The following is a 19,348-nucleotide window of genomic DNA, read 5'->3' as shown; positions in this document are numbered from 1 at the left end:
ATCGGTTACCAGGCGAGCGGCCGTGTTCTGAATAACCTGCAATTTATCCAATGAGGTGGCATGAGCAGAGAGAAGGGGAGCATTACAATAATCAATCTTGCTCATGAGCAATGCTTGAATTAAAGTCTTACTGGTGGAGAGTGGAAGCAATGGAAAAACTCTTCTAAGTAAACTTAGAATGTGATAGCAAGACCCAACAATGGTGTTAACGTGGGTTTGCATCGTGAGTTTTTTTATCAAGCTTAATGCCTAGGTTTTTGACTACCTCTTTAGGAGCAGGGGCTTTACCCAGCTCCTCAGGCCACCATCTTGGTGACCAGCAGATGTCTGCACCTCCGAACAACAGGATCTCAGACTTCTCAGAGTTTAACTGGAGATAGTTAGTTTTCATCCAGGAGGCAATAGCCATCATGACCTGAGAGAAGATGATTTGTATATCGGATCTCGTTTTATCGAAGGTGAGGAGGAGCTGGGTATCGTCTGCATAGGAAATGGGGTTAAACCCCAGATCCCTCATCAGTTTAGCCAGAGGCGTCACATAGATGTTAAATAAAGTAGGGCTCAAACATGAGCCCTGCGGGACGCCTCTGGTAACCTGTGTGGGAGCTGATGAAAAAGGCCCCATTGACACTGCCTGAGTACAGTTAGACAAGAAATTTGACAACCAGCTTAATGCAGATCCCTCCACACCAATCTCCTGGAGTCTATGTAGGAGAACTTGATGGGAGATAGTATCAAAAGCTGCTGATAGGTCAAGCAGCACCAAAAGTGCCGCTTGACCTTGATTCAGAGCCATTCTGATATTATCCACTACCTCCACCAGAGTGGTTTCGGTGCTATGTTTAGCACAAAAGCCTGACTGAGAAACATCCAGAGTCTTAGAAGACTCGAGAAAAACAGATAGATGTTTATTGATATGTTTCTCTGTGATCTTGCTCTGTAGAGGGAGCAGTGAAATCGGACGGTAGTTTGACACTTCCTCAGGGTAGATGTTAGAGTTTTTGCGAATGGGGATAATTTGAGCGTGTTTCCATTTTTGAGGGAGAGTCGCAGATTTTAAAGAGGCATTGATTATAGAGCAAACTGGGGATGCCAGCTGGGCCGCAAATCGAGAAGAGATTTTTGCAGGTATAGCATCCAAAGGGGATCCAGATCTGGTGCATTCCAAAAGTGTTTGCACTTCAGTGATGGAAATAGCAGGGAATGTAGTCAGACGGGGTTCATCTGTAGTAAGTTGTAACGTGCTCTCTGCAGGAATAGAAGCAGAAGTATTGGATAAGGTGATATTATGATAGATCTTCTCGATCTTTTGCACAAAAAAGGAAGAGATATTGTCACATAGTGACTGAGAAAAACTATCCCTAGTCTGGCAAGATTTGGGGTTCGTGAAATCATGTACTATTTGAAAAAGTAATCTTGCATTGTTACCTGCCTGCTCCAAGGTCGCTGCAATATAGGATTTACGGACCAATTTAACATTTTTATGATAAATTGTCGTAGCTGCTTTATACATAGTTTTAGCACGATCATGTGAGCGACGCCAAGACCGCTCCAGTTTTTTACAAGCGCTTTTCTCAGAACGCAGGTCGGACGTATACCAGCCAGTAGTGGTGCTTTTAGGTGAGTATCTGAGAGGTTTAAGAGGAATTACTTTATCCAATAGATTACTAACTCTCAGGTCAAAAAGATCGAGCTGTTGATCTACATCCTCTTGCGTACTGTTCCAATCCCACTCAGAAAATAGTAGGGAAAGATGATTGGCAGTTAATTTATGCCAAGGTCGGTACTGACGAGTGGCAGAGGTGTTATTTGTCACCGGAAAGGAGTCCATATGACCCAACACTTGGAAATTTATCATGGAATGATCAGACCATGTAGAGTTACGCCACATTTAATATCCAGGGAGTTGGAAAGGATAAGGTCCAGGGTGTGCCCAGCAATGTGTGTGGGAGCGGTATTAATAATCTCAAGGCCCCCTGCAGCTAGATCTTGTAGACATAGGGTGGCATCTTGATTAGAGGCATCTTCACTATGGATGTTAAAGTCCCCAAGCAGGAGAAATTTACGTGTGGTAATTAGATGGAGAGAGATAAATTCAAGCAGCTGATTGGTAAAGTTCAATATTGACCCAGGCGGTCTATGTTTAAATAAAGAACGTCCCTAAACCCGCAGGACCTTAAAAACAATGCAACCTGATCCCCCGAAAAGCGCTGTAGGCCTCAATGTGTTATAGAAAGCGCTATATTTACAACCATACAGAACTGACACCCTTTGATGAAGGAAACCAGCTGAGGAGAAGCTCTGGTGATTCCAGGTATAGGTGAGCCTTGTCGGCCTCACCTGAATCTCCCAGCACGCCCTGCGGTGACTCGGAGCCCAGTCCCACCCGGTTTCTGATGCAGGGCGTCTCTGCCAGATCGCTGGCAAGGGGCCACACGGCGTGTGACACTTGCACCCAGCAGCGGGCCTTCGGCTAAGTTACCTGTGCATTCTGGGACTTGTAGACCCATGGGTTAGTAGCAAAAGAAACTACAAATCCCAGAAAGCAAAGTGCGTTTGCTCGTTAATGGTCGGTGGCATATGAAGCTGGGTCGTGGTCAGTCACGCCTCCTCCTTTCCCAAGCTCTACTGATATTTCAGAGTCAATAGGTTGTCACGAAAGACCCACGATATATAACGATAGCTCCATTGATTTATGAATCTGCTTCAAAATATTTGCAAACGGAAGAGGTTCAAATCACGATGAATGAATGAAGATAAGGCTGGTGGCGAGCCGTCTCTGCGTTTCCTCCTTCCAGAGTCCCTGTACTGCACCACGTGTTTGGGGAACGTTGAAACACACCCCTCACATCACCTTGAAGCCTCCAGGCACTATACCAAACACCTTTAAAACAAGCATTTACAATGCAATGGTCTCGGCATTGGTAAAGTTAGAGCTATTGGCATTGCTCATGACATTATTTTTGTTTATGTTTTTGTTTTTAAAACATTTAAAGAAACGGCATTGTTATTTACAATGTCAATAGCTTAATCACTCTCAAATGCGAGACCAATTGCATTTGCACCCACACACAGAGCCACCTACACACACACACTGATTAAGCTATTAACATTGTAAATAACAATGCCGTTTCTTTACATGTTTTAAAAACAAAAACATAAACAAAAAAAATGTCATGAGCAATGCCAATAGCTCCAACTTTAACAATGCCGAGACCGTTGCATTGTAAATGCTTGTTACTTTGGTACCAGGTCTTACTTTCGGTCCCGGTCGAGCCCTGGCACTCTCTCAATGGAGTAACATGCTACCCGTTCTCCAGGCGCATTTCGGGGCCTCGCCGGCGCTTTATAAATTCAATGACACTTCAAAACATTGCCACCGTCACCACTTGCACCCAGGCTCAACATAGATCAGGGACTGGTGGGCAGTGGGAGAAGCGCATCTGGCTGTAGAGGACTTCCGGACCATTGCTCTTAAACCGGCGCCTTTATACTACAAATCGATACTTTCAACACAGGAAAGCGCCTGGGGGCGATTGGTTTATCAGAGTGCGCTTTAAAAAACAATCCTTGAATATCAGTTCTATCCCTACACAGGCCGACTCTTCTAATGTTTGATTTACTTGCTAATCAACAAAAGAGATAGTCAAACACTGATAATCTGTAGATGGGGCAGTGGGTTTTGATCATGGTGCTCTCCGGGCATAATACAAGACCCGCTTCCAGCTCACCTGCGTCGGCTGCCTGGAAAGATCCGACGGCCAGAGCCAGGAGCAGGGAGGCTGCTGTCCATCGCCCCTCCATGCCGGCGGCTGTTATCAGCACTCAACCTTTGCACGCGCTGGGAGGGTCCACCCGGAACCTGAGACTTGAAGGACAGAGCGCCTCAGCTCAGGTGAAAGACGGGGCAGGGCTGAGGACTCCGCGCAGCTCCCTTGAAGCAGATCTCGACTTTCGTTGGCGACTGCCAAGTTCATGGATAGGAGACCCCTGGATAAAAATCAATACTCCCGAATTAGGAAACTCCCGATTTTCGAACTACTTGGTTATGTTACCTTGCTTCCTCTTACAGTTGCGTCCACTGCAAGTTAATGCTGAAAATATAGCCCCCCACACACTTATTTCTAAAGCCTTTCCCTCTCGGCTTACTAGCCGTCTATAGAACAAGGTGATAACTTGTGGAGTGAAGGATGCGGGACTTGAAGGCTACAGAGGCGTCTAGTTCTCAAGGATATTCCCACTCACTCTTGCGGCGCTATAATCACTCTTGCGCATCACTGGGTGTCTCTCCTGTAGTGTTGTCTTTTTTTCCATGCAGTGCTTCCTAGTCCTCCACCTCACTGGACTTGGAACAGAGTTAAAATGAAGTCGGGTTGTAACTTATGAGCTTCGCTCAGTACGGGACGGGCCCTTCCCCTAGGAAACACTGGGCATGTCACTTCCCTTCTTCCCTGATTTACTCTCGCTCTTTCTCCTCTTGCATCTCTCCACCCAGCATATCTCTCGTTCACATAAATATACCCCACATAAAATCAATATTTAACACATAGCAACAATCTACATAAATACACTCCACACAATGCCACATAATTACTATCAGCATAATTTCACTCAGTGCCACATAGCTCCACACATATCAACTCAACACGTTTCATCTCCACACCACATTATCTAAGAAACCACATAATACAAATCAACACAATTACATAACACACCGCATACATACAATCCACACTACATAATTCCACAACACCACAAAATTCAACAGCACACAACATAATTATACTCCACTACTTAACACTCCACAAAATAAAATACCATACCACATAATTACTCTCCCTAACAACCAATTCACATAATTTCAATACACTAAATACCACATAATTACTATCCACATAATTCCACTACACACCACATACATCCACTCCACAACACATAAGTAAAACATATTTACAACGCCAATAGCTCTAACTCTCGTTTTCTACATCATCCCTGTGGACAAAAACAAGCATTTGCAATGCAATAGGTCTTGCATTTACGGGAGTTTGAGCTATTGGCATTGTAAATGACAGTGGCTTTTATTTATGTTTTGGTTTTTAAAACATAAATAAAAGGCAGTCATTTACAATGTTAATAGCTTAAACTCTCGTAAATGCGAGACCTATTGCATTGCAAATGCTTTGTCTTTTTACTTTCCATCATGCTGCACAGCAGCCGCGGTGCTCCACAACATGCCTTAAAACATTGACAAAATCAAGAGCTGTCTCATAGGCAACTTTGACAAAGCTTTTTTTTTCCTGGCTCTGAATGGAAAAAATAAGGTATTGGTCTGTGGATGGAGAAGCTGTGCAGATGCTTAGGTTATTTGCAATTTTTTTGATATGTAACCCCTTCTATCCCACCGGCACTACGGCAGGCCCCTGTCCAGCTCATAGAAATGCAGTGGGCATGTATGTCGGTCCCTCAAAAAGAAATATATCAAGGCACATGGAGTTAAAATGTGCCTGTTTTCGTTTTACAGTTGCTCAACCATTTTCACTCAAGTCCCGAATTAGCCCCTTTTCTTTGTAAAAATGAAAATTAGTGCAGTTGTGGGATGACAGCCTCCAATGTGCACAACAAAGTAGAACAGCAATTAATTACCATGTAACTGTTTACACGCTGCATTGTTAGCACGCATTTGTTTGAGCGCACTGTCCCTTGAAGTGAGCACATCACGCATCGATCTGGGACCCTTGGCGCGAGAGCATTGAGTCATTACGAAGTTACAGCAATAACGGCCTCTGTCCAGCTAATTAGATTTCAGCTAAGAGCATGGTCAAAAAATAATAAAAAAAGAAGACCTCTTGCTTAAGTCAGGAATCATATTGTTTTCGAGAACTCGGTCTCATGCTGTTTCGAGTCGCCATTTCAGAGTTTTGCAAGCAATTTTATTCTTAAAACGAGAGCAAAACTCAGATGTACTTTTAAACGACATAAACATGTGCTTGAATGACTAGCATTTGCAATGAAAATGGTCTCGCATTTGCGAGAGTTTAAGCTATTTGAATTGTGGCATGGTCATGTACAATGCCAATAGCTCAAACTCTTGTAAATGCGAGACCTATGCAAAGAAGCGTCCAGCATTGTCCCGTGCTGCTTAGAAAGTGAAAGCGGGCATGGTCCGCAGGAATGTAGCAGGAAAGCATGTTGTGCTGGCAGTAGGATAAACTATTTAAAGACAACCGTAGTAAAAGGGGCAGTCATTATGGGAGGTAACAAATGCAGACAAGGTGAGTCCAAGGAGGGACTAACAAGCCTATTTACGAAGGACAATGACACAAGCCAATTAAAAATATGGCCACAGAGTGGGTGGGGCCTCAAAGCCATACTCCACTACTGCATGCCTCGCAGCAGCGAATGCGCTGCCCAGGCTCCACCTAAAAACACAAGTCAAAAACATCACCATTTACAACACCAATACCTCTAACTTTCTCAAATGCGTGACTGATTGCATTGCAAATGCTTGTTTTACACATCATTGGGGATACAACATGATTAGTAGAGGATACATAATCATAGTCTGTTGACCTGAAAAAATGTATGCAGCAGCCAACAAAGTTGATCAAATCAAACCGAGTAAGTTGAGAAGAATAGGCAAACAGCTTTCACCTGAAAAAAAAACTTTATTCAGAGTTTGTGAACCAGCTCCTTAGTTCTTATGCTTACACACAACCAACATGGCTGGATCCTGAATGCTGATTTTTGTGTGAAAGCCAGGCTATCCTCTCTGGTGAGATGTGGAGAAATGTCATTCGCCTCAGTACAGCTGGCAGAGTTATTAAAAGAAAAACATGTTTATTCTCAGTCTCTTCGTGAAAGTATACGGCACCTTGATCAGCAAAACAGTTAACAAGGCTTTAAAAGTTGCTCCTCTCCCCCATTGAGCTTTGTGGACTTAAATAAGAAAATAGTACATATTTTGTATTCTTAACAATCCCAGGAAATAATTCTTCATCATTTGGCCTTGAATTCACACTTGCCTTCTGTACCCCGCAGTTTAGCCGAAACGTCGTGCGAACGGATGCTTCCAATGAAGAAGGTTATAGCGACAGCTTGTTTTGTTTAATTTCAGAATGGTTGGAAAGCTCTCACTGTTCGGCTTGGCCATCAAAAATGTGAATGGTAGGGATTCCTGGAAACAAATGTCACTTGGGCATGATTTAGTCTCCAGCAACATGGTGTTTGTACGGCATAGCTCCTGATGTGGACCCTCCGCTGCCTTGCGTACCTTTTCTTTCGAAAGGCAGCTCAGTTCTCCTCGCTTCCCTTCAGGCTAGACCGCTGCTTTTTCTTTTCCTTCTGCCCCAGGACCTTGAAAATTTTCTTCTTTGCTTCCTTTTGTCTCTTCATCTTTGCCTCCTCTTCCTTCTGACGATTGCGGAGGAAGCTCTTGTGCTCCAAGCGATTTTTTGCTTCTGCCTTTTTCCTCTTGTAACTGTGCACAGCACCCAGGGCAGACAGCAAAGCCGATATCTACAGGGGAACAGGAGAAGAAACAGTTTTAGGACAAACCGCACACAAATACGGAAAAAACATACATCTTTCCACTAGCACAGAATCGGACAGTTCTGAAATGGTGGAGAGAATTTTAATCTAAACAGGTATGTACCGCTAACTGCCTTGGCCCTTAATGCTGCTGCCTATGCTTGTTTCAGAGCAATTTATTATTTTAAATACTGAAGGATGAATCCAATCTCCATATAATGAGCTTACAGTGTCCTGGGCCAAACGTATCATAGTTTAATTCCAGCTAATAAACAAGGTTTGTCTTTCATTGTGGGCTGATAGAAGGAAATGTGTTCCTCCGAGTCTCCTGGGGAGTACCAAGCAGGCTTTGTATGGGTTCAGGATGTTCACAAGCAATAAACGGAGAACAGTGCACTTTGGAAACTTGAAAAGCAACTGCGAGCAAAATGCCAGTTTAGGGTCTCTTTTGGTTGCAGTCATCACCCCTGGGCTGTACAGAAATACAACACAACCAGGTATTTTTAACATCTGCACATTCTAAGATTTCGATCACTGAATGCCAGATCCCTTGCATCCTGATTGGTTGGCTGAGAGATGGAAATTAACAGGACATATGTCTGCTTTTTCAGTATGTTTTTTGATAAACATGGTAAGTCTCTATCATCTCCCTCAAACCGGACCATATCCCTGCCAAGGCTTAACCCCCAACTTTGTTTCTATGGATCTCCTAAACATGGGTGTACCAGAAACATGCTTTCCATTGGGGCTGAGGCAAGCACAGATGATGGAAAGCAACTTAAAGCAAAATGCTTGTTTAGTCTACCTGTCGTTTGGTAGTAGATATCGCCTGTGAGATGTATGGAAAAATATCACAAATCACAACCATAAATTAAACATAGGCAGTGAATTCAAGGTAAAAAAAGTGTGGACATTCAAGCAAGCCACACTACAAAAGACTTCAGTATGGTAGTGTTCAGAAATATCTGTGGTTGATAGGTTACCTTAGGCGCTGAACAACTCCAGGTCCAGACATGTTTGTGCCCCAGAAAGGAGCCAGGTGCAGTTTGAATTTTATCTTAGTCTAAGAAAAAGTTCAAACAGCTCCTGACTCCTCACTTGGGCGCAGGTATGTGTATTGGTACCTCCACAAGAAGTTAGGTGTTGTCGCAGAAGCATTATCATTATGAAGGAAATGAGCTGTCTAAAATGTAATCAGGAGTGAGGATTGGAAGGGGGGGGGGGGGACTATGAACAATCTGAGTCACTCCCCTTTCAATTCTTATCTCCTGGTTTGTTTTTTCTGTTGGTAGGGTGGGAAGGGTGGTGGGAGTTGGGGGTAGGAGGAGCTGGTCTATCTCCCTCTTGCATCCCTCCCAACAGAAAAAAAGTGTTTCAACCTTGAAGTTATAGCTATGGAGGAACTGAGGACAGTAATAGCTGCCCTTAGTAGCACTACTCATAAGCGGGTCTAGGGAATCCTTCACAGGCCCATTCATATTTGTGGGACATCGCCAGGCCAGTGATGTAACGAGGAGGCCCAGACGTGAGCACAAGACCACCCCATTTGGGAGTTTGCCATTGCCCAGAAAGGACTAGGCACCACCATACTCAATCCCACCATCCACATAAAAGAAAAAAGTTTGTTCCCCTATACGATGGAGAAAACAACAGCACCCAATGAAGTTTAACACCCGGGTGGCTGAGACACCATTTCATGATGCATATATACATCACAAGGGGGGGGTGCCAACTGGATATAAAGATTGGGGGTTATCTGAGGGATGGTCGACAGATCCAGTCCACCTCTCTCTTGTCCAATATCAACAGGTTTCGCCGTTGTCCATGTAATCATCAAACGTGACCTACAGTTTGACATGCATGCTCACAAAACTCTATTCTAGCCGTTCATGCATTAAATTAAGACTGACTGGTGATTAAGAGCACATATGGCAGTACGTCAATTGGCAGCCATCGAGCTATCTTTGGTCTCATTCAGATGACAATACAGAAGGTCTGTGGGCACACTGGTTAACAAGGGTTTATCCTTTGATTGCCAGTTCAAGACAGTGACACTTGCAGTTTCCTTCCATCCTAACCAACTAGCAGGTGTTTTCTCTGCGCTACAGGCCGGGCCCCTGGTTTTAGCTCACTACAATATACAGCAACGGATATGCTTTAGAATACTAATCTACTATAAGAAGTACAGGACCAGGTAATGTGTGTTTTAAGTGCTACTAAAACAAGAGCATTCATTAACCCCACCTGGGGCGTTTTTCTTCAAACAAGAGCTCGACTTTAATGGTCGGGTCATTGTCTAAGCATTTGCCAATGCACATCGCAGTAACGTTGTGGTCAGGTATTCCGTACAGGCGGTTAGAAACTGCCGATGAGGCATGCTTGAAGAAAGACAGACTTAAAGAAAGCTTGACACACATGGCTGAGTGGTGAAACACACTCCCTCACAAATAAGACCATAGAGAACAGTTATTTTTTTGTGCTTGACAAGTAGATGTTAAACTCTAATGTTAATCTGCTTTCAACTTTGGTAAGTAACGATATTGATTTCAGCCATGACTGTATTTGGATGGTTTATTGCTAAATCTGTGATGTTATTATATTTCCTATCCATCTATCCATCCATCCATCTATCTCTCCATCCATCCATCTATCTCTCCATCCATCCATTTATCTCTCCATCTATCTCTCCATCTATCTCTCCATCTATCTCTCCATCTATCTCTCAATCTATCTCTCCATCCCTCCATCCCTCCATCCCTCCATCCATCCATCTATCCATCTATCCATCTATCCATCTATCCATCTATCCATCTATCCATCCATCTATCTATCCATCTATCTATCCATCTATCTATCCATCCATCTATCTAAATACACACACACACACACACTCATCTACTTGGGTTTAACGTTGTATTGTAATGGCATTCACTGAACGGGCAATTTAAGACACTGAAAGAGCTGCCCATTTTGTCAGAATTTATTAAGCGCCCAGATTGGATTTAGCTCCCACAGTGCATTACTCCCCAGTGTCAGTCCTGTAATTATATAGAGTTATGTTTTGCACCAGCACATATTTGTATAGCGCAAATGTGCCAATCTTTCACAACTGCGGCAAGGACCTCAAAGAATATTAGTCGCAGAGTCAACAAGCAAATAACATTTTATGAAACAAACTGTCTCTTACAAAACGGCTGATTGAAGAACCATGTCAATCCAGTTTTCAAAGTATTTTCTCATTGTACTTATAGGAGAAGGTAAAGTTCCCATTCAGTGAATTGCTGGAAAATGCTCTGTGACAAGTAAATCTGACATCATAACACAGCAGTGTTGGTATAAGAGACCAAAAGCATGTTAAAAGGAGTCGCTCAGCGGCTAAGTTTGGAGAATCTTTCCTCTCTCAGCGTAAAAATGCGACAGCCAAAATGGATAGGGTGATCTACAGGAATATTGAGATTTCCTGCCAGAGCCAATCTGTTTGGGGGAGCCTAGTGCTTGGCTGAGCAACCTTGACATTGTGAAAGATGTGGTCTTGAGAACACAGAAATGTACAGTGAAAAATAAGCAACATACCTTCCTCTCATGGGGCTCCTTGATCAGTGCCGGCCTCTGGCGATCTTTGGCTAGCTTGGCTTTCTTCTCCATCATCTTGGGCTTGCTCTTGAAAGGCAGAGCTTTCTGCAGTGCTCGAGGAATGTGGATGGGGTTAAAGTGCCGCTGCTGCCTAATTATTGGCTGAACAAATGAAGAAAAATACGTTATAGGCTGAAAAACAAAACGGAGAACACAAAGATCATATTTTAGAAAAACACAGTATGTGTGCTTTTTATATGAATGAGACCAGGTTTTAACAAAGGGTCCATCCAGTGTAGAGAAAGAACAGCAGCTCGCTTTACCCAGAAATGCAACCACCAACAATAGGCATTCAGGAATCTTGCTTTCTGTGAAGAGGTCTGCTTGGGTTTTACGTTGTTTTGCAACATTATTCACCGAACGGCCAATTTAAGACACTGAAAGAGCAGCCCATTTTGTCAGAATTTATTTGGTAGCCAGATTGGATTTAGCTCCCACAGTGAATTACTCCCCAGGGTCAGTCCTGTAATTGTTTGAAACCATAATTGCTCTCACTTGCACTATTAACCTCAGGTTCCGAATATTTACCCCCACATCTGTGAGAAATAATGTTGATCTCTTCTGAGCCTTCCTGGAATGTCTCATTCTTCTATAACCAGTTTCTATGAGATAGACACAACTCTTCTCTGATATTCGAGTCCCTACACCGTTTAAGAGTCCATTATACCTCCCCCCGTCCGCTCTGCTAGAAAAGACAGATTACGCTCTGTAACTTGGTTCCCAAATCTTGGTCAGCCTATTGTTTGGACAAGTAGAATCAAGAAATGGAAAGAAATCACCTGTTACAAGTGGTAAAATGAAAATCCCAAATACATCTAAACTAACAGCCCCTTGAAACACAATCCTTGCCAAAGGGGCAGCTTGCTGCGCGACAACTGAAACTTGTATTAGTTGCTTTTAGACGACGAAGACACCGAACACACCTTGTAGAGGGAATCTTTGTTCTGCTGCAGCTTTATACCCATTTCATGCCGCAACTGACCGGTGGTCTTCATCCCCACCCAGGTATCCTTCTCACCAGCTGGCTTCAGAAGCGACGTCACTGGGTTGTAAAACGTCGGTACAGAGACTGGGTACCAGGTGCGGATGAACACTATGTCTGAGCAAGAATAAAAGGACAAATACAGAGTTAAGATTTGAAGAAAACTGCATTGAGAGACTATCTGTATAAAAATTTCTAAGAAGGCCATGAGTTCTACATACGTGCGTTACAATAGAATGTCAACCTATTCAACATGTCAAGGGTCAGCCTGGTCAAATGATTTATTTGTATTTCCTCTAGATGCAACTTCATGTGTTCTCTTATCTTTTCTCTACTGCTCAATTTAGAACGTCTTTTTAGGTTTTCATCGTTCGCAAGTACAATCCAATAAAGTTCTTCTAAGGTATCCAGTTAATCTGGCTTTTCAGTCTAACTAATTTCACAGAATTTCAATGCATGCTTGTCTCAATATCAGAGAACCAGGTTAGCAGAAAGTAGAAACCATCACCGTTCATTTCTTACAGACTTCTGCCATGTGCATAGTTTCTTTTATGCAACTAGTCAACATCCTAAATACAGTTCACATCTTCAGTCTTCGTAAAAAACACGAATGCATTGTTCACTTTGCTCTTTCCCCTTCTTTCAACGAATGGTATGATCCACTTCTCCGTTTTGTTTCCATGGACTTGGCAATGCAGCAATAATATCATTCCACTTGTTCATACTGCAACAGGAAACTCAAGTTCTGAATCTGTGCCTAGTCACTGCATCTACTGAATCTTTCTCACAGTCGGACAACTGGTATTTTGGATCTGCAAACAATTTCCACATTTGAGGAGACAGTATATCAATCACTTGGCAATATCCTATCTACTTTTTCTATTTTTACAGTGTTATATAGCGCGAACTTGACCCGAATCGGGTGTCAGAGCACTTTACATAGCACCAGTTGCATTACATGAGGACACATTCATTTTTTTTGTTTTTTTGTTAGGCACGGGGAGATTAAGTGATTTGCCCTGAATCACAGGATGTTCAGCGTCATTACCGAGACTCGAACCCAGGTCCCCAGATTCAAGGTCGACCCCCCTAGCCGTTAGGCCAACTCCTCTCCCCAACTGGTTTGTAAATTCTGCCACACAAGTTTGTAAGGTTACATACTCCACGATTTCCCATTCCTTTTGCATGAACTTTTCCTTAGCAGCTATCTTTAACCTTGTTTTCACTACCTTAAAAGTGTACACATTTGTACAATTTAAGAGATAAACCAAATTCAACAACACATGGCTGCCCTTTACATGTTTCTGTAAATTAAGAATTCTTATCCCCTCTATCTTCTTTCAGAATTTGTTTTGAAAAAAAAGGTCAGTTTTAGGATGCCAAAGTCCTCACCGATGCAGCTTTTCATCTAGCTGTTCCCAAGGTTAATCTCACTAAATTATTCCTTACTGTCACCAATTCGTATACAACATTCCCCCCTCTTGCTTCCAAACTCCTCAGTCCCTGACCAAGCCTTAGGAACGTACATCATCAAAATCTTAACACAACAAATCACCAATATTTATGGATATCCCTTCCAGTACCCCCAATTTGTGCTCTGATTAGAAGAACTATGAGGGCTCAAGCTTCGAAAACAATGTCTGGAGACATGCAGATTTTCCAACCGATTTTCAAATTAAAGGCAGCAAAAATGAGTACAGAAAAATATTGGGGAATGGGAAAAACATAGTTAGTGAAAACACATTTTGCACCTAGGGAGAAGCAGGAATACAAAGTCCAGAGGAAAGCCAGAGGGGTCTGGCTGAAACATGTAGACAGAAAGAAAAAAGTGGATGGAAGGATAATAGCAACCCAGCCCATCCCATTCAACCCCACACGGGTTTTAACCTTGCCAAAACAGAACCCAAGAATAAAGGGAATTCCAGGGTACTGTGAAGGTAATTATAAAATCACTAAAATTTCCATGGTGATCCCCTCCCTCACAGTCCCTAACATCTTTACTCATGCTCCCTTGTATTTAAGTGTTGCAGCAGGTTTACAACACCAGATTATCGGGGGGTGGGGGGGGGATTCCATGATGAAGCATGCCACCGAACAACGGTTTGCTGAGTGAGAGCCCTTTTAAATAAAAAGGTGCGACTTTGGTCTGTCAAATCAACAGCCCAACTCTGTATGTAGGGAATTACTCTCCTGCCTTACTAAGTCAGTTCAGAGAGGTCGGGTATAGTCCCTTAGGCAGGCACCAATAAAGACGGATTTCTCCTTAAACCCTCTCACACCCTCCTTGTGTTTTAAGTATGAGGTTGATCTTGACAGGTCGAGATGGCTCTTTAAAACTGCACACACAGGCTGCAATGCAGGCCTGGGACATGCTTAAAAGGCTACTTAAATGGGTGGCACAATCAGTGCTACAGCCCCACTAGTAGCAGGGTATGTGTAGTATCACTTTACTAGGGACTTACAAGTTAATTAAATGGGCCAGTTGGGCATAAGCCAATTGTACCATGTTTAAAGGAGTGAGCACACGCCATTTAGCACTGATTGGCAGTGGTAAAGTGCACTGAATCCTAAGGCCAACAAACACAGGGTCAGGAAAAATCGAGGAGTAAGGCAAAACGTTGAGGGGAAGATCACCCGAAGGCTAACAGGTCTAATAAGAACCAAATCTGAATTTCCTGAAATACTTAACGAATATGTCCAAAGTAAATTGCGGAGTTTAACATGAACTAAGCTCCAGCTGTGTAAACCCAAGATAAATACATGCTTCTCTTACTCTTGAACCATTCAAGCTGGTCTGAAGGTAGCAAATGCTTTAAGTAACATCATTTGCGGCACTGTATGTATTTGTAATGCCATTCTGTCCATAGATGGATTCACATGTAGTCTGTCTACATGGTTTGTTAGAGTGAATTGTGGTTGGGACTTTTCTAGGGATGTGTTAGTTCCTAGAAAGGGCACTACCCATTTGTCTGTCAGGCCATTAGTCTCCTACCTTGGACTGGCCTTTTCTCCAAGATGGTCCAAGGAATAAAATGAAGCACTGTGGTGCCCCGGTCCCGAGGTCACATTCTAAGGAGAGGTGTACATTTCTCAGTGAATAACTATGTTCAATATGCCTTAGGCAGCACCATCTGCCCTCGTTTCGGTTGTGTGTGAATTTCACATAGCATACTCTGCATAGGTGGCCTCTTGTCTAGTCTTTTACACTGTTCGTTGGATTGGTGTGTGGCCTAGGACATCTCTGCATGACATGTTTGGGCCTGACAGGGCCATCCTCTTTGGCAGCATGGTCTGTGTTTGTACCTAATTAGGTTATGTACTTCCTCAGACTACCTGAAATCTTCCACAGTGCATTCAGTAAAGGGTAGGGAGATCAGTGGAGTTGTCCCTGTTAGGAGCTAGAAACGGCTATGGTAAGACCTCCTTGTCAGAATACTTCCTTTTGTCACCTTTAGACATCCTCTAGCCACCCATCTTTTCCAATACAACCTACCTATTTCCCACAAAATTAGATGACTGATGCCTATGCGCTGGGCTCTCCGTGATTTATTTAGATTATGCCTCCACGGCTCATCTGTGGGCACCTATTTCCATGTTTCCTCTTTTCTTGGCTCCTGATGCTTGTAACGCTAGAAGCTAAAACAGTGATTTTTGCTGTGTAATATAGTGTTGGTGGGAAATCGATGCAGATGGTCGAGTGCTTTTAAGTTTGGAAATGTTTCCATGGTCTCACTTGGTTTGATAACCCTTGCACATTGGAGCATCCACTAAGGTTTTTTTTCTTCTTGTCTGCTGCTAGTATGCCAGTCTGGTATTTTGTTTGTACCGTCTGCATTATAAGTATTACAGTATCCTTTAGAATCCCTGAGATAGGAAATGTATTCAGAAGAAAAATGGAACTCTGCAGATTTTACTCTACTAATTGCCCACTTACCACTCATTAGAAGTTTGTCTTCAAATGTTGCCCTGAAGCCTCCTTCTGGGGTGCGAAGTGCCTTCTTGATCTGACCCCGGATGCCGCTCACGCTACGGATGGCAGAGCCTTCAAACTTAGCCACCTCCAAGGCCGAGTTAAACATGCCCTGCAGGCCATAAAAACAGCATATGAAAAATCAAGCAACGCTCCACTTTACAAACATGGTGCAACTGCCTCATAACATACAATCGTGCAAGCTTCACAATCGCCATCATTAGGTCCGTCTCTCTGCCTAACAAATTTAAAATGCCCCTCTCGCCAGCATGTAACGTTGCTTGTTTTATAGTTCTTATATATTGAAGTTTCCCTAACACAATTGTGTTTGGCATCATACAACGTACACTACCACATAGCAGCTTCAGGGACCTCAAAGTACAATTAACAAACCCTATACACATTGTTCTTTGATTTGACTTTACATTCTTTGACAACACCGACTTCTCAGGTCTCTGAGGGGTCTTCAAAGTAATATTAAGGATGAAAGCAGGCTTCTGGTTTTACCCTCATTTTCAAGACTTTTCAATCCAGGGTTCACTGTGAAGGAAATGTTACTTGTAAAACTAGTACTGCATCACAGAAACCTTAATTAAGTCATAAATGTGTAATAATGGCTGCCAGACGGAGGGACCCTGGAACACTTTTCATCAATAAATACAATGATATATCTTAAATGGGAACAGAAACCTTTAAAAAGTTACATTTCATGCGTTACATCAGTGGATTAACACAGGTTAGCATTTACTGAATTTTTCTCTCTGAGAAAGTCAATTCAAACCCACTTTCCAGCAACACGCTGAAAAAATGTACTCCTTCATTATGATGAACTTTAACACTTTATGCTAAACAAGAGAAAAATAAATGAACGCGAGCTTCCTAGGCCACGAGTGCAGGAGTTCAAAAAAGATACACTACTCCATTAAGGAGCCAGCAGCTTCCATCTCCCAGCATGCACTGTACTGGCAGTTTGCCTTACAGCCTCAGGTATTTTAGAGGGCTGTTAACGACTGACTAAACAGCTGTAGCTAACAGCATTACTGGCATCCAGGGAGGAGGAAGGGTTGCTTGCAACTTCAGTGAGGAATCCTACAATGCAGAACATGGATTACAAGTACCATTACCTTCTGCATCGGAGGATCCTAACTGATGGTCAAGCTATGGAAGAGAAAAGCAAGCTTATCCCTCAGAAGGGAATGCCATCAATACCCAGCAACTCTAAGATAAGGGGAAATGTTACAATTAATTCAAGAGTCGAACAGGTTCAGGCAATCAGATCTCTTAATGCTCCTTGATCGACTGCAGTGTCAGCTCTGGTGCCTTCATCTAAACAGTAACGTTTAGTGAATATATTACTGATTTTCATGTGGCTGCTCTGAAAATATCTAAGAGACTAACATTTCTCATGGGTAATGAGCCTTTGCTCTACATGGCAGTGGTTTGGAAGCTTGTTGATAGTAGCAAATAAGGCAGACAAATATCCACCTACCTATGGTTTGTTTTATGGACGGCCTCCATGTACGAAGGGGTCGATAATTGACAAAACTATTATTTGTTTTCCCAATTCCTTTGTTTTATCCAAGTACAATTTTTAAATGCTTTCAATATCTAAATAATGGAGTGACCTCTCTACAGGAGTGGAAGGATTAGGAAAGAAAACTCGCACAGATGTAGTATGGTTCATATGAAAATCCAAGACTACTAAGAGGAAGTATTTAAGATGTGCTCTTAAAAGTACACTGTTTTGATAGTAAAGTGTTTAATGGTCTACTGCAGACAAGGCGTGGCACTCACTGACCCGTCTAGCAGATGGGATTGCTATCAAGAGAGCTACATTCCAGGTGAGATGTTCCAATGAAGACTTATGGATAGGTTCAAATGGAGGAGCCATTAATTCAGAGAGAACTAGATTAAGCTCCTATGGGGGAGAAGGATGCCATCTTGGCATAAAAGGTTTCTTAAATCCTTCCAGAAAATCTTTTATTAATGGTACTGTGAAAAAGGACATTTAATTTGGGGTTTCCTGAATGTAGTAATGGGAGCCAGATGTACTTTTATGGAAGAGCACTGCAGTCTTGATTTTATCAAATGCAGAAGACGGGGATTGAATAAATCTTATCAGCAAACCACAATTCTTTTCTACTTGAAATTGTATAATGTTTTAGTGGAAGGGTGTTTTGGGCTTCTATTGGAATGTTTATACAATCTTAAAGCAGATTTACGTGATCATACTGTACGTCCTCAGGAGCCATTCAGCTAAATTCACATATTGTACATTGGGGTGATATATCATCCCCTGCATCCACAAAAGCAGATTCAGTCTGCACTGCAAATTCCTTTGCTGTTTTAAAAAAGGATCAAGAAGTTCTGGAAACCTCCCAACACCTCTGCCATTCTAGAGCAATGAGAATCATCTTGTCATTGCACCATTTCAGGATGATCAGCATTGAAGGAATCAACAGTATTTGTGGAAAACTGTATAAAAATGTATCATACAATATCAAAAGGACAATGCCCAATGACCCTTATTCCTGCAGTCTCAAGGCAAAGTTTACACTTTTTGCGCTTTATTTGTAGGTAGGTAGGTAAGTAGCTTTATTCGATAAAAAAATATCATAAAAGCTTTATTTGTAGGAAACATACCTATTTGAGGAACAGCCGAACGTTTAAAAATGTCTTATAAAATACGGTCGGCTAGTTCTCATTAGTGACTTTCAATGTAATATCTGATAAGCAAATGTGCCTGGCAATTCAGAAAACCCAGAAGGAGAACTGCTTGAATGGTTAACTTCCTTGAAAGAAGCCTGTGAAATTTTGCTTCAACCTCCTAAGACAAAATCGTGGATCTAGTGCTACACTGTTTGTTCAAATAAAACACTGAGATTGTACTGTCTGCTTGAATTAACCCTCTGTCCATAGTTATGGATAGCAAATAGCCATTCGGAGCCAAGTGTACAGTTTTTAACTCCAGGGCATTGATATGACAGAGCTGTTGTTTCTCTGGCCTCAATCTCTGTATTGTCAGACTGAATAGATATGTGCCCTGCCTGTTATGGACAAATCCATTGCTAGGTCTGAGAATGGGGGTTCTGATGAAGGGGATTTGCTTTCAGAGGATTCTTTATTTTGAATCACGACTTCAGCGATTCTTTGTGGCTGCTGTAAGAACCAGCTTGTTTCCGAAATTGCCTTCATGCTTATTCAATTTGCCCTTCTTGCATTGTTGTAAAAGTCTC

General features: G+C 42.5%; 2 protein-coding genes across 2 annotated transcripts in view; both read right to left on the bottom strand.

Annotated features, from left to right (window-relative positions):
• LOC146867398 (heparan-alpha-glucosaminide N-acetyltransferase-like) overlaps window positions 1–3,856 on the bottom strand; it is a 1,041,362-nt gene extending 1,037,506 nt beyond the window's left edge. Inside the window, exon 1 of the mRNA XM_085605125.1 lies at window positions 3,732–3,856. Within this exon, the coding sequence (XP_085461251.1) occupies window positions 3,732–3,804 (73 nt within the window). The 5' untranslated portion in view covers window positions 3,805–3,856. The remainder of the gene's footprint in view (window positions 1–3,731) is intronic.
• Window positions 3,857–6,650: 2,794 nt separating this feature from the next.
• The window catches only part of BMS1 (BMS1 ribosome biogenesis factor), a 138,185-nt gene continuing 125,487 nt past the window's right edge, over window positions 6,651–19,348 (bottom strand). Inside the window, exons 20-23 of the mRNA XM_085605114.1 lie at window positions 16,077–16,224; window positions 12,084–12,259; window positions 11,101–11,262; window positions 6,651–7,515 (exon numbers count right to left, since the gene is read on the bottom strand). Of these exons, the coding sequence (XP_085461240.1) occupies window positions 7,291–7,515; window positions 11,101–11,262; window positions 12,084–12,259; window positions 16,077–16,224 (711 nt within the window). The 3' untranslated portion in view covers window positions 6,651–7,290. The remainder of the gene's footprint in view (window positions 7,516–11,100; window positions 11,263–12,083; window positions 12,260–16,076; window positions 16,225–19,348) is intronic.

Source organism: Triturus cristatus, chromosome 1_2 (assembly GCF_964204655.1).
Source record: "Triturus cristatus chromosome 1_2, aTriCri1.1, whole genome shotgun sequence".
NCBI classification, from domain to species: Eukaryota; Metazoa; Chordata; class Amphibia; order Caudata; family Salamandridae; genus Triturus; species Triturus cristatus.
The sequence above is the reverse complement of the archived record's forward strand: the minus strand, read 5'-3'. Positions and strand labels throughout refer to the sequence as shown.